The sequence below is a fragment of the Saccharomyces mikatae genome (assembly GCF_947241705.1).
Source record: "Saccharomyces mikatae IFO 1815 strain IFO1815 genome assembly, chromosome: 14".
Classification (NCBI taxonomy): Eukaryota; Fungi; Ascomycota; class Saccharomycetes; order Saccharomycetales; family Saccharomycetaceae; genus Saccharomyces; species Saccharomyces mikatae.
This window is the reverse complement of record NC_079269.1, coordinates 472,828-487,339: the sequence shown is the minus strand read 5'-3', so window position 1 is coordinate 487,339 and position 14,512 is coordinate 472,828. Positions and strand designations below refer to the sequence as shown.

Below are 14,512 nucleotides of genomic sequence, written 5' to 3'. Positions count from 1 at the left end.
CCTACTCAGTATATAACAACGTTCAAACGATTTCGCACATATGGGGAACGAAGAAACGCGTTATTACTATTTTAGTCTATAGATCTGATGCTCCACTTATTTTTTTTCCTTTAATTTCTGAAATGTTCTAGAAGAATGCGAGCGGGGAAAATTGATATATAGAAGAATAATATATGAATTTAAAAAAGTTTAATACATGAGGGCTACTTAGAACAGGAATGCTTGTTTGTCTGCTTAGTAGATGTTGTTGCCATGAATATTGTCGTTTTGACTATCGGGTATGATTATAGGGTTGCTTTTAGTTTGGCCTGCCATTTGATGAATCAGCGTTGGAGTGGTGGACAAAAGGGATATGTCTAGGTCACTGGCGTTAAAAGAGTTAGAAGAGCGAGGAGAGCTCTGATTGGATGCTGAACCTGGAGAGCAGAGAAAAGTTAGCCGCAATTGCGCTCTCTGCGTTACAACAAGCATTAAGTATTCTCTCCACAATTGCAGCAGTAGCTGCTCCTTTCTTGTCTGTATGTTAGGATTCAGTTTCGCTCTCCTTCTTGGGTGGCACAACACACTAGGGGAGGTGTTGGATCGCCCCAAACTCTTGTTGTAAACAGACCTTGTTGAGCTCGTCGGGTTCTGCATTGTGGAGGTCGTCGTTGTCGAGAAACCGGCTGGTTGTGACTTGGGTAGTTTTCTACGCATAGAGTGATTTCTCGAGTACAGAGGACGACCACCGATGGCATATATGTGGTTTCTCAAAAGCGGAATAGCGGTTACTGCGGGGTTCCTGCTTGTGATGTTCCTGATGGCGTGTAAATTTACCGATTGCGAGGTCAGGACTTCTGCAATATCCATTTCTTCCAGTTCTATGTAATTCAAGACAGATGCCAGCTCCTTCTTGCTCCTAAATTTTGACCGCACCTTTGCTTGCCGGTCTTCCCTGCGTATTGAGTGTTGCCTCTTCAAAAACCCCTTGTGAAAGATAAAATTATGATTCTTGCTGAACTTGGATAGTTCATTCTTGCTGGTAAAGTCCGTCCTTCGTTGTGAGGTGTGGCGGATAGGTTTTGTATCTGTATTGACAGGGTGGGAACTCCTCTTATAATTGGACCATTGGGTAAACTGCTCTATCACTCCAGTGTCGTCAGCCCTATCAGCTCCATTAATGTTGCGGTTCCGCAAACACGAAGTGTCGTGGTACTCCATGTATGGTTTGAAGCTATCGTGTGTCAAATGAGAGTCATCAGATATTTGTACTACGGGAACCCTGCTATCTGAGTTAGTGTTTGAGTTTGAGTTTGAGTTTGAGTTTGAGTTTGAGTTTGAATTTGAGTTTGAGTACGTGTTTGAATTGGAATCCACAAGTGCATGTATGTAGCCTGAAGTGGTAAACCCACCTGTGCCCAGAGCATGCTGCAAACCGCCCAGACGGAAAGTCTGAGTCTCTGTATTATTCTCAAGCATCTTCAAAGTCTCTAGGTAGTGTGATAAACCTGTATCTGCAAGAGCATTGGTGTGTATAAAGTGAGGAAAAGAAGATATAAAAAACCAAGAAGTACAGAGGTCTTAACTGTTTCCCTCAGAACCTGAAACGTGGATGCAAACACCTACAAGGTGATCAAATTAAGAGAGGCGCACACCAGGCTCGAAAATCCTCTCCCAACCAAGCAAATAATTTTATCTAATTTAATTTAACGCAGGACAACTGACATTCGCGCAATCTTCATGACTTGTTGTCACTGATTACTGAAAAAACTTCAAAAACGCCTAAAAATAAGAAGAAAAAGAAAATTAGAGATACAGCACCCTTAGAGAAAACCAGCCATTGAGCGGCGCTAGCATATTACAGGACGAGATCCGGGTAAACTCCGGGTAATGGTTAAATAAAAATCAGCACACCAATAGCACTATCAACGGGGAATGGAAAGTGTGAGAGATCACATACAACATACTTGGCAAGAAAAGAAGGTTCGTTTTTCCCTTCACTTACTGTAGATTTTAGATTACCTGAAGGAAACCTACACAGATATATTCAGAGTGATATACGCAAGATAGGGCAGCAATGGACAAGATCAGAGAAAAGTTAAGCAACTTGAAGTTAGAAGCCGAATCATGGCAGGAGAAGTATGAGGAGTTGAAAGAGAAGAACAAGGACTTAGAGCAAGACAACGTCGAAAAGGAGAACCAGATCAAGTCTTTGACAGTCAAAAACCAACAATTGGAGGACGAGATTGAGAAGCTAGAGGCAGGTCTTTCTGATTCCAAGCAGACAGAGCAGGATAACGTTGAAAAAGAAAATCAAATCAAGTCCTTGACGGTGAAGAACCACCAATTAGAGGAAGAGATCGAGAAGCTGGAAGCGGAATTGACTGAATCCAAGCAATTGTCTGAAGACTCTCATCATTTGCAATCCAACAACGACAACTTCTCCAAGAAAAACCAACAATTGGAAGAAGATTTAGAAGAGAGTGACACCAAGCTAAAGGAAACAACTGAGAAATTAAGAGAGTCCGATTTGAAGGCAGATCAATTGGAGAGAAGAGTTGCTGCCTTGGAGGAACAAAGAGAAGAATGGGAAAGAAAGAACGAGGAATTGACCGTCAAATACGAAGAGGCAAAGAAGGAACTGGATGAAATTGCTGCATCTCTAGAGAATTTGTGATCTGCTTTGTTTTTTGTTTCTTTTTTTCTTTTTCTCCAACGCTGGTCTTTGTTCTTTACTTTTTGAGTCACTCAAATACTCACAGGCAAGCGATACTAAATAAGTAACCTTATACAAAATACAATAGCTTAGATGATACATTTGTATACTTTTCTCTATTAGATGCTTTTTTGTTTTAGTTTCCACCATTCGCGTACTGGTTTAATTTTACATTGGTGTCATTACCCGAGCGGCGTTTTCTTAGTGGGACTCTCTGTGCCTTCTTCATGTTAAGTTTTGCAAGATTTATCACATGGATAAAGGCATTCTCCAAAACATACAGCTGCATGCGATATATATCGGGCGTCTCCACTTGTGCAAGAACCTGAAAAGTTTAACGGGAGACTAAGTTTTGGGTTGCCCACCGTCTGTGCATCTACTTGAACACACCAGGGTTTCTCATTTCTTTTTTCTTTCAGTTTGTTTTTTCTCTTCCCTTCTTCTGCCATATAATCTTATTTGATTCCTTCAGGTTTTAATACTCAAATGACTTGGATACTGAGTACTGGTATGGGCTCTCATGAGGATAAGTATGGCAAGCATGATCGAACGACTTTTAGAAAGACATACAGTTCCATGAAAACGCTGTCTTTGAACCATTTGACTGCTAAGCAGCATATGCTGATGGCTCTATGTAGGGACATATCCCTTTTACCGCCGTTAACCTACATCTTCACATCTTTGCGGAAAGCTTGGAAAGTCTCCATGCGTACCAGCATAAAACTTTACGAGCCACAATCACTGAGGGATACCTTCACATATTTCTGGCAAAAGCTTAATAGTGCCTACGACAACAACTCATCATTTGATGGGGCTCCGAAGAAAGGTGTAAGCGGTGACGATAAGGATTCACTTCTGCTGTCTGCCCTAACCACGGCCAGAGCGTCCGAATATCTTCTTTGCTCGCTTTGGTGCTTAGTGTCTTTATACCTCTCGTATGCCATTCTCGACTCTTTGATGGTCCGCTGGATTGTTAAATACTCCACTGTGGCCGCAATCTTAAGAATGTTCTCCATGTCGTTGATCATCGTCACATTGGAGCTCCTTCTACTATCATCTTTGTCTCCTGAGCTCGACTATTTTTTGCATACGTGGATACTCATTAGTTGTGTGCTAACCGCAGTATACATTTGGCAAAGCTATCTTACTTCGGATCTGAGGTATATCAGAAATCGAGAAGGTGAAGTACAAGAGGACACCACTGTTCGAGAAGAATCCGATGACTATGATGATGGTGTACAAGACGTTGATGAGGACTCACATGTCGTCGTAGCAGACGAAAACACAATGGATGTCCTTCCCAACGATATTCTCTCCGATGATAGTGATGACCGATCATTTCCTATTAATAGGTCCTTAGGATCGCATTCGCAGAGCCCTAAAAGATCAAAAAAACTTCCAAAAAAAGCATTTAACTTCACTACCAAGAGAACGATAGATTTATACAAAATTACTGTGCTCTGTGTTGTTCCTGTGGGATTGGCTAGTTTTATCACCATGTTAGGTTTACTGCGAAACTTGTTCATCCAAAGATTGGACGTAGAGCAATTAGAAAGAATACTGCATGAAATGCATCCATCCGCATAAAAATAAAAGAAAAATAATTATATTTATACTTATATAACGCAACGTCTCTAAATATGTATCTATACACACGCTACAATATCATATCTACATAGCCATTCATGTCCTTGGTAAAGAGTACTTTGTATAAGTGTATTGTAGAACCATTAAAATGAAATATCATTACTAACGAGATGCACTCTTCTCAAGAAATAATAGCGTTCCACATTCAATGGTTGGGAGACTCCTTCAAATGCTACCTTAAAGCGATCGATAATCTTGATTGGAAAAAGCGGTTGAATAGAAAATCAGGTTGGGAAGTTGATCAAGATCATGGTTGTTCACATCTTAGGGAAAGGTTTCAAAGGTAAAGAGGTCATTAAAATTGCGCTGGCTTCTAAATTTTACGGTATTGGTAGAACGACGGCTGAAAAGGTCTGTTCCAAACTAGGGTTTTATCCATGGATGAGGATGCATCAACTATCAGAACCCCAGATCATGAGTATAGCAAGTGAACTATCAACAATGACTATTGAAGGTGACGCTAGGGCGATCGTGAAGGAGAACATTGCTTTGAAGAGAAAAATTGGAAGCTATAGTGGTATGAGGCATACTTTACATCTACCAGTCCGAGGCCAGCGTACAAGAAACAACGCAAAAACTGCAAGAAAGCTCAATAAAATTGATAGGCGTGGACTTCATACATCTTCTCAGACAAAAGTACAACATAGTCATTCCCTCTGGTCGTATATTTTTGGCAAGTGATTATATGCTCTCCAAATAAACCAAGTAAAAGGAAAGCTACCTTCATATTCATAATGGCTAGGATTTATATCTCAATATAAATCCGGTGAAGCATCGTTAATACGCCAGTAGATTTGTTTATCACTCTCTGTATATATACTGTTTATTTATTCTATAATAGATGAATATAAACATTGAATCATATTTTATAATCCTTCGAAAATGAATTCCAATCACGTAATTCCATTAAATGCCTCATCGTAGGGCGTCCGTGAGGGCAATTCCAAGGCTTATCAAGCGCACTGAGATTATGAACGACTCTAGTCATAGTCTTCTTATTCAACGGCTTACCTATCATAATACTACTTCTACATGCCCTCATTGCAAACATAGACCGGATCTTGGAACACCTAATGTTATCTCTTCTCAGTCCACCGTCTTCCTTGATTAGATGTATCAGTTCATTAAAGTCATCCAAATCAAAAAGTGTTCGTTTGGAAGTAGGTAGGCTCAAAAGTTTAATTCTTGAGCCAAACTCTTCTTCTTCGTCGATTTTCAGCTTGAAACCATTCTTTTCAAAAACTGGTAGATTATCCAGCACCACAAGTTCATCAATAGCACTTAGATCTATCGGTTGTGGTATGATCAGCTTTTGTGACTTGAAAACTGTCACAGCCTGCATAGTTTCAAAATTATACTTTTCATCACTGGCATGCTGGTCAACAATAAAGAGATCGTAATTGTTACCAATTCTTCTAGTCACTATAATAAATCCTAGATTAAATTGTCCCACAACTTCCATCTTCTTGAAGTCATCTTTTGAAACTGTTAATGTCAAATACTTTTCCCCTTGTTCGAAATCCTCCAATTCCTTCTTATTTTTAATGATGTTTTTTTGTACCTGTGATTTTCTTTTATTTATTATACTACTCGTTTTTTTACCAGTTTTAATTATTTCCTCAATGCCTTTTGTGCTTAAGTTGAACTCTAATATCTCATCTTCAAATTTTTGATGTGATAATCCATCGCTTAATGACCTATAATTATCTTTAACAATTGAATGACCAAATTTTTTCAAAGGTGTTCTCACATTGATCTCAACTGGTTCAATCTCTGCATATGCTGAATCCAACTCTACATCTTGTTCTGTATCAGTACTACCCCTCATTTCATGGTGGCAGGATTTATCCGAATGCTGATGACAATTATCATCTACGAAAACTAACCCATCGTTTTGCGAGAGGATCGCTTTCTCTTGAAACTTTTCACCATCAATATCAAAATATACAGGTTCTTCGACAACTTCTTCCAAGTTACATGCTTTATCAGGACTAACCATATTATGAAAGTCAGGGTTGGAAAAATTGACAAGGTTTATAGCACTAACATTTTGAGAATTTGCTTTGACGCTTAGCGGCTTCTTCGTTGGTGTACTTGAGTTGTCCTCATCCAAGACGAGCGAAGAATCAACCGTAACTTCACAGTCCGAGCCAAGGTCATCAGTGGGGATGGTACAATGGCTATCTAATATAGATGTTGGTTCCGTATCTTTACTTTTCCCTGCAGCACTAGTAGTTTCTTCAAGAGCACTACAAAAACGTGTATGATTGGGCTGATCACGTCCGCTTCTAGCATCCTCATTGTTTTCGTTACTAGATTGATGTACTGTGTTTTTATCATCAGTAACTTCGGTTATAGTATCAGTTTTTAGTCTTTTTCGATCTTGTTGTTCTATTTGCGAGCGAACCCTTTTGGGAAGAGCTAACTCTTGTTTATTATAGTAATCAGCCAAATCTGTTTTAAAAACATCAATGACCACTTGTTCGTTGTGTAACAGTATTATTCTTTTGTCTGGAGTGACATTAACATCGATTAAGCTGGTGGACAATTCAAGATTCAAAAATATCACTGGAAATTGGACATTATTGAACGTTCTGTAGACTTCGTTACAACATTTTAAGAAGGTAGGGTACTCCACCGGTCTTTTATTTACATAGATAAATTGCCTATCCTTACTATTTCTACCACACCCAAATGAATTCTGTGATATATAACCTTTCACTCCAATCCGGTAATCCAGATCTAAGAAATCGGGATCATCACTATATTTCCTAAGCATTCTCTTCTTCAGCGGATTCAAATCAAGTAACAAATCAACCTCTTCGAGTCCACGCATACCGCTTGCGCCAAAAATGGAAGATATATTCTTTCTCATGCAGGAGTTCCTCATCGTTGATAAGATAATATTTTTTTTACCCTTTGATGAAACATTCCAAACAGTAAATTTGATTTTTGTATTGATAACTGCATAACCTTGTAAAACTGTGAGACATTTGGCAAATTGACGCTTGAAAGTTTTATTAAACTCTTTTTTTCTAACAGGTAAACTATGAAATAACTGTGAAACAACTACAGTCGTCCCTTTATTTCTCGACGTCGTTGTCTTCGATGCAATATGGCCAGCCAAATCATATTCCAACTTGTCTGCTCTTGGTGGGAGGGTCGTCGTTATGACGCTGAGTTTAGCTACAGCACACAAAGAAGACAATGCCTCCCCTCTGAACCCCAATGTCTGTACATTGGCAACATCTTGAAATTTGGAAATTTTTGAAGTGTAATGTTTTAAAGCTAAAAATTCATAATTTGAAGGGTCTATGCCATCGCCATTATCAGAACATTCGATAGATTCAAGACCATAGTCTTTGAAGGTGATTTCTATCTGATTCGCGTTCGCATCTATACTATTATCGACAAGCTCTTTCACTGCAGTTGTTAAGTCTGTGATAACTTGTCCTGATGTAATTTGATGGACATCTATGTCGCTTATCTGGTTAATCTGCGTCATGGTGCTCAAAAATTACGGGTGTGAGCTTTTGCTGCTTCTTTTCCTCTCCTTTTCTCTGTCTCAAAATCAGCTAGTTTTCGATGTGATGGAGCCACTCAATTGTATAATGCCAAATGAAAGACGCGTTTTTTCTTTTTCGCGTTGTGTTGGAATACAACGTCTGCAAGCAGAATTATCAAGTATCAATTAATTATCCCAAATTGATGTATTTAGTATCATTCAAGTTGTTGCTAGAGTCGTAATTATGTACATGTTCGGGAAGAATATATAATTTAGCGAAAGCTTGGTCGATAGTACGCCACAAAAACCATGGTAGTGACGTATGAATAATTAGAAAAATCACTAGTTGATATATATGCATATGTTTTTAATACTATTCGAGCTTCATGAACTTTTTCAGGTTTTCGTAACATAAATAACTGATTGAAACAGCCGGACAGACTTTGGCTAAAGTGGGCACCAAGCCCTTAAATAACCCTTGATAACCTTCCCTTTCGAGTGTCTTTAGTAATACGTCTCTGAAGCCGTTATACACATAAGGATGTGCATATGTTCCTTGAGCTTGCAGTCTTGTTCTCAAAAGATTAATTGGATAGACGACAGAAGCACCCACAGTTCCGCTAAATGCACCCATTGGAAGAACAACTAAATTGCTCAGTGTGACCTGTTCTTGTGGTAGGTTTAGCGCTTTTGCTTGTTTGGCGATATACCATTTCTTCAAGGCTGAGAACGTCCCCAAGTCCAATGCAGCATAAGGAAATATACCCACTATACCGACTGTGACACCTCTGTAAAAAAGCCTGAACCCACCCTCTCGGAACATATCTTTGGCGGTCTGAAAAAGGAGTTTATTTCCCTTTAATTTTGTATCTAGAGGAGCGCATTGTACTCTAAATTTTAAAGTATCTATAGGATAAACAGAAAACTGTGCTGCCATACCAGCTAAACCACCGGCGATGTAAGTGGAGAACTTTGAAAGATCTTTTGTGTCATGACATCCTTCTAATTTGGTCATTATTTTCTTGGTGATTTCAAAAGAACCAAACTTAATTGAACTTTCTGGAAAAACCTTTATAACGTTCAAACCGTTCCCAACATAAAATGCCTTTATCCCGCCCTGTCTGTACAAACTCTTAACGGCCTTTTTTAATGGAGACGATATTTTGTTTATATCAACATTTGGATTTTTAGCAAGGAGATCGGTTTTTGAATTTAACAGAATCGAGGACAAATCTGTTCTTGCAATGAGAAACACTTTTAACCTGTCAAATGGCGCGGTACAAGTCCTTGAAACGACACCTGAGATACCGCCTGCAATAAAAAATCCGAATCCACGAATGAAATCATTAATGAGAGTAACGTCACCCTCTGATGATAGATCAACATCTTCGTTGAATAGGTAGAAGTAGGAGTAAGCTGTATGAAGTCTAGAACCCTGTTTCCTCGGTATCAACAGTAAAAAGTCTCTCCATTGGTCATATGTGACGTATAAATCTGTGTTGGTTGTTTGCCTTGGATGGTCGTAATCAATATCGTCCCTACGAGTAGTTTGATTCTGTAGTGTAATATTGCTTTTCTTTCTTGGAAACGCCCATTCAAAAAACCTCGAGAATTTATTCATCTTTTCATTGGAGAGGTCACGATTAAGCTCATTATTGCATATGTTCTGATTGTCCAAGTCAGACAAGTACTTGTTTATTTCGTTGATGCCAATTTTACCGTCGTGGTCTAAGTCTATCCTCTGAAAACCGTTCCAAATTTGGGATTCAGCATTGGAAGCGTACTTCTTGAAATCATTCATATCAACTATGGAGTCTTTGTTTACATCCATCGCAGTAAAAAGCATTTTTATTGCCTCGTCATTACCCTTGAGGGGATGGTCGTTCTTCTCAAAAGCATTTACAAGGTTATCTAGAGTAACTTTACCATTTCCCTTAATATCCAGTTCATTAAACAAGCATGTATATCGTATATCTCGCTGCTTGTCCGTCTCCCAATTCTTCAACAGCATTTAGACCTTCATTCGATTGAATTAATGTAACTTTTACCCCAAGTATTCAAAGTTTCCCATCGCTACTACTAAAGTTACTTTTTTTTTTATTTATTTCTTCCAAATCATATTTGACGGTAGTGTTGGACCCCTATGATTGAAAATGTAAAGAATGAATGAAAAGAACGCCAGTAACATATGATCAACTGCCTGTTACGTTCAGGTTTTTGTGTTCTAGTAATAGCGTGAGTGGGCTATTGGAAAGGCCGGTTAAGATAAGAGATAATTAAAAAAATGCCAAAGTTAGAACAGTTTGAGATCAAAAAGTATTGGCAAATCTTTTCGGGTTTGAAACCAATAGAAAATAAGGTAAATCATGACCAAGTTTTACCAATTCTTTACAATTCTAAACTGGATTCATCAGTTCTAAATAAGATTTGGTTTCTCGCCGATATTGATGATGATGACAATTTGGACTTTGAGGAATTTGTTATTTGCATGAGATTGATATTTGATATGGTTAATAAAAACATTAGTTCTGTACCAGATGAATTGCCTGATTGGTTGGTTCCAGGGAGTAAAGTAAATTTAATCAAAGAAAGGAAAAAGCGTGAACAAATAGAAAATGCAGACTTGCCTCCAAAAAAGGAAATCAAAGTAGATTGGTACATGTCTCCCGATGATCTGAATCAATATGAAAAAATCTATACGAGTTGCTCAAAACTAACCGACGGTACCATAACATTCCATGAACTAGCAACGAACCTTTCCACTAAATTTTTTAACATTAGTAAAACTGATTTAAATAAGGTTTGGAGCCTAATTAATCCCCAAAATTTACCATCAATTGATAGAGACCCGACTTTCTACTTCATTCACTGTTTGAGACAAAGAAATGATTTGGGTGCAGAAATTCCAGCAAGTTTACCGAATTCTTTAGCAGAAGTATGTAATAAAAAACAAGTTAGTTATGACCTGGGGTCCTCTCAATCATCTGCAAAGAGAAAAGACCAAGTAAACAATATGGAGAAATTGCGGGACAATGTGCCCAAGTCAATGACTGAGAGTAGCAGCAATAATGATCCCGGAAATGACAACAATATAAAGCAAAAATATGCATCCCTGACGGATGATCAAATTGCTAACATGCGTGAACAGTTAGAAGGCCTATTAAAATATAAAAAAAGTGAAAAAAACCAAGGAGGTTCAAAGCGTTCAAAACCCATTAATATTAGATCAATAACTGATGATTTGAATAACATTGAACAACAGGTTGAAGTATTGGAGAATTACTTAAACAATAAGAAGCATGAATTGCAATCATTACAAGCAGAAATTAAGTGACATCGGTAATTGTTTTTATGTACATGTATGTATGATATTTATTGTTGCTTCTCTTACTAGTAAGGATTTTCTGATTTGAATATCTTCCATTCTCTTTTGAGAAATATTTCTTTTCTTCATTTCTTTTCTTCTTTTTGTGGGGTTTCATATTTATCTGTTTAGCGTTCCTTACATATCTATATAATAAATATGTGTCATATAGATAATCAGTAATTTAGTTTCAGCTTCACTTTTCTTTTCTTTTCCATTTTACGTTACTTTTCGTTTTGGTATTAATATTTGCAGTGTTTGACATTCAATCTCAACGATTTTACTTGAACCTTTGAAATAACAATATAACTCGTTAACGGTAACTATCGTTTCTTATCGAGTATCTTTGCAATAGCTTTCCACCATTTTCATTACACCCATTTTCAAGCTTTAACTGGAAAGAGCGGTTGTAGCAAACTCAACTGCTCTAGAGAATAACGTATACTCATTCTCTTCGACTAATTTTGCATTATTTAATTCCTGCATAACTTTGGCAATTTCGAGTAGAAACTTATGGGATTCAACAAACTGTCCATCAAGGTTGGGTGTAGATTTGTAAGTATTGAATTCAGTTGCGACTAAGGACAACGCATCGTTTTTGGCATTACCATTGTGCAGGTATTTTTGTAGGAAGAATTCCCACATCATTGCCATTACAGTATTCGGAGAATCCAATTTAAATGGTAAATGTCTAACAATTTTCTTTGCCCAACCAAAGTTGTCCAATGATAATCTATTAAATTCACCCGAGGTTAAAGATGAGATTAAAACGGCCTCAAAAAGTTCATTCAGATTTTCCTTTATGAAAGAAAGATGGTCTCTAAAAATTAACGTCTTCTTATCAATAGGCCCATGGTAGTTTGACGGTTTTTGTTCAACTTGGAATAAAGTTAATACACGAGTAATCAATAGTACGTACAATGATTCTTCAGGATATGAACGAAGAGTTGCTTGAGATAAGGCCGAAGGAGCTGGTGGTTGAACTTCCTCGTCGAGTTTTAAAACTTCACATTTTAAAAATATCAAAAAGATAAGCACTGATTCATGATACTTATCGTCGACATCGAGCTCGTTCAATCTTAAAAATATTTTCCCCCATTTAGTGGGTTTTAGTAATTTCTCCTTGAAATCGTAGGTGAAAAACTCCAATAGTACCAGTAATCTTAAAAAATTTGTTGCCAATAAATCAAAAGGTGAACTTAATTTGGTTTGGATTGGTACAGAGTTTGGAAAAATTACCTTCTCAGATATAAAATCTTTTGCCATATCATTGGAGGCATTTATTGCTGTAATGAATTCAAAAATAGAAAATTCTTTTTCAGGAGAAGCCTCTGTTCTAACAAGTAAGTGGTTGATTGTCTCAAACATAGAAGGTGACATCCTATTGCTCAAAGTAATTGGTTCATTTGGCGCGTACCACTTGACCTGTTTAATTTGTTTAATTTGGTAATATCTGTTGATTGGTTGAGTTAATAAATTAATTTCTTTATTCTTGAATATTTCAACAGACTTACAAACCAGTTTCCTATAGGAAGTGGCGGATCCTCCACCCAATGGAGGTTCTTCAGGATAAACGCCTGTGACAATTGCATCAAATAATTTCCCAGTAACCAGCCCTATCGATCTATAGAAATAATATTCATGAGGTAACATTTGACCGATGAAATCATGAACATCATTAGGAATATCCCTTGGTTTCCTAACCTCTTTGGAGCTGAACTTTTCATAGGCTGACTTTTCGTTGATATTCTTGATCACAGAAGTAGCAGGAGAAGCACTGGATGATGCAGAGGATGGTGAAGAAAGATTACTCTTCTTTTCATCCTTACTGTTTTTTTCATTCTCCTCCTCTGAAACAACGATTTCTTGAACAAATAACTCAACTTTACCTGAATCCTTCAAGACAGGCATATATCTTAACGCAGATATACCCCTTTGGTAGCTTTGAACATTCTCTTTCGAATCATTTTGTAAAGGTGTGGACAGTTGATAAGCATAAAAGTTTGTGCCTGTGTTCAAAACCATTTCTAAAGCGATATCAAATAACTGTGGAACTGGGTAAATTTGCAAAGGTGGTAAGGTTGTTGGCTGCAAATCATTACCTACAGCCATTGCAATATCAATAAACTCTTCGTGGGTGCACCGTAAATCTTTCATCACTCTTGACCTGTCAATGAATCGAAATTCTTTATTAGGAAATTCCATGCCCAAGATGAACCTATCAACAGAATCTAACATCAAACAGTCAGTTGGGCCGTATATAGCATCAATATAAGCGCTATTCAACAGATATGCCAATTGAAACCAGGAAGAGTAAGGAGCCACTTGGTACATGTAACCATGTTCAATAAAATAAGCGATCAAATCATTTTGGTAAGCCTTGGATTCAATTGTGGTGTTATGTCTGAAAGGTTCTTGGGGCTGAATAGGCTGGTCAATATAAGAATTTTGGTTCGAACTAATCAGATTATTCCACTGTGTCCAACCTCTGTTTCTCTGTAACAAAACGGACTCAGTGTTCGATCTTGTTGTAGCATTGGAGCCATTGCTAGAAGCAGTAGCTGAAGAAATGGTTGTGGATGCAGATGCTGCAGTAAAGTGGCCGGATGCCTCTAATTGGTTGTAAGTCAAACCTCCATTGAAAACGAAAATAGGAGTGATGTTAAAATCTTTGAATATCTTCAAATCGCTTTCTAAATACATTTTCAAACTGGTAGGGAAACCACCAATAGCATCCAAATACTGTTCTCTCTTATTGGTCAACAACCTGGAAACATAATGATTGACATCTATACCCAAGGTACAATTATTCAACGCCTCAATCGCATAGGATCCTACCAGGCCTCTTTCGAAAAGGAACGATTCCAATGACTTAATTGCCATCGTTTACCTTGCTATTAATTTTCTGGTTTTAGTACTTTTTGATTCAGAAGTACCCGAATTTTTGATTTAAATATGAGAAAAACGCAAAATAGTGCAATTATTTTTCAGTCAGTTACACTAATAATAGTTGATTGAAAGTTTTGGTAAAAATGATTGTAATTGTTCAACGTGATTTTTTGTTTTCAAGGTTATAAAGAACTTGAAAGGGCAGGCAAAGAACAAAATAAAATCTGAAGTAATACAGTGAGATAAAAACTCTTTCACTGTAATTAGTAATTACGTTATTAATAGTGCAACGACGATTACTAGACAGCCGGATTGACTAAACTGAACAATTCTAGCGTGATACTTTCTTGCTTGCTTTCTAGATTTTCCACCGGTTTTCGTCTTGTTTAGTTATCATTATGCACGGTTATAT

The 14,512-nt window shown here is 37.5% G+C and overlaps 8 protein-coding genes across 8 annotated transcripts; 4 read left to right on the top strand and 4 right to left on the bottom strand.

Moving 5' to 3' along the window:
• Positions 1-234: 234 nt before the first annotated feature.
• NIS1 (Nis1p) lies at positions 235-1,458 on the bottom strand (the record flags this gene model as incomplete). Its single annotated transcript, XM_056225317.1, has 1 exon — positions 235-1,458. One exon carries the CDS (start codon positions 1,456-1,458, stop codon positions 235-237), a length of 1,224 nt encoding a protein of 407 aa, XP_056079148.1.
• A 598-nt stretch (positions 1,459-2,056) lies between these two features.
• TPM1 (tropomyosin TPM1) lies at positions 2,057-2,656 on the top strand (the record flags this gene model as incomplete). The annotated part of the gene is made up of 1 exon (XM_056225316.1): positions 2,057-2,656. One exon carries the CDS (start codon positions 2,057-2,059, stop codon positions 2,654-2,656), a length of 600 nt encoding a protein of 199 aa, XP_056079147.1.
• A 525-nt stretch (positions 2,657-3,181) lies between these two features.
• Positions 3,182-4,282, top strand: EOS1 (Eos1p; the record flags this gene model as incomplete). The annotated part of the gene is made up of 1 exon (XM_056225315.1): positions 3,182-4,282. The coding sequence occupies one exon, from the start codon at positions 3,182-3,184 to the stop codon at positions 4,280-4,282; it is 1,101 nt and encodes a 366-aa protein (XP_056079146.1).
• A 309-nt stretch (positions 4,283-4,591) lies between these two features.
• On the top strand, positions 4,592-5,023 carry SWS2 (mitochondrial 37S ribosomal protein uS13m; the record flags this gene model as incomplete). The annotated part of the gene is made up of 1 exon (XM_056225314.1): positions 4,592-5,023. One exon carries the CDS (start codon positions 4,592-4,594, stop codon positions 5,021-5,023), a length of 432 nt encoding a protein of 143 aa, XP_056079145.1.
• Positions 5,024-5,201: 178 nt separating this feature from the next.
• PMS1 (ATP-binding mismatch repair protein) lies at positions 5,202-7,847 on the bottom strand (the record flags this gene model as incomplete). The annotated part of the gene is made up of 1 exon (XM_056225313.1): positions 5,202-7,847. The coding sequence occupies one exon, from the start codon at positions 7,845-7,847 to the stop codon at positions 5,202-5,204; it is 2,646 nt and encodes an 881-aa protein (XP_056079144.1).
• Positions 7,848-8,220: 373 nt separating this feature from the next.
• Positions 8,221-9,858, bottom strand: SAL1 (Ca(2+)-binding ATP:ADP antiporter SAL1; the record flags this gene model as incomplete). Its single annotated transcript, XM_056225312.1, has 1 exon — positions 8,221-9,858. The coding sequence occupies one exon, from the start codon at positions 9,856-9,858 to the stop codon at positions 8,221-8,223; it is 1,638 nt and encodes a 545-aa protein (XP_056079143.1).
• A 273-nt stretch (positions 9,859-10,131) lies between these two features.
• END3 (End3p) lies at positions 10,132-11,181 on the top strand (the record flags this gene model as incomplete). Its single annotated transcript, XM_056225311.1, has 1 exon — positions 10,132-11,181. The coding sequence occupies one exon, from the start codon at positions 10,132-10,134 to the stop codon at positions 11,179-11,181; it is 1,050 nt and encodes a 349-aa protein (XP_056079142.1).
• Positions 11,182-11,601: 420 nt separating this feature from the next.
• MKT1 (Mkt1p) lies at positions 11,602-14,094 on the bottom strand (the record flags this gene model as incomplete). The annotated part of the gene is made up of 1 exon (XM_056225310.1): positions 11,602-14,094. One exon carries the CDS (start codon positions 14,092-14,094, stop codon positions 11,602-11,604), a length of 2,493 nt encoding a protein of 830 aa, XP_056079141.1.
• Between the last annotated feature and the right edge of the window lie 418 nt (positions 14,095-14,512).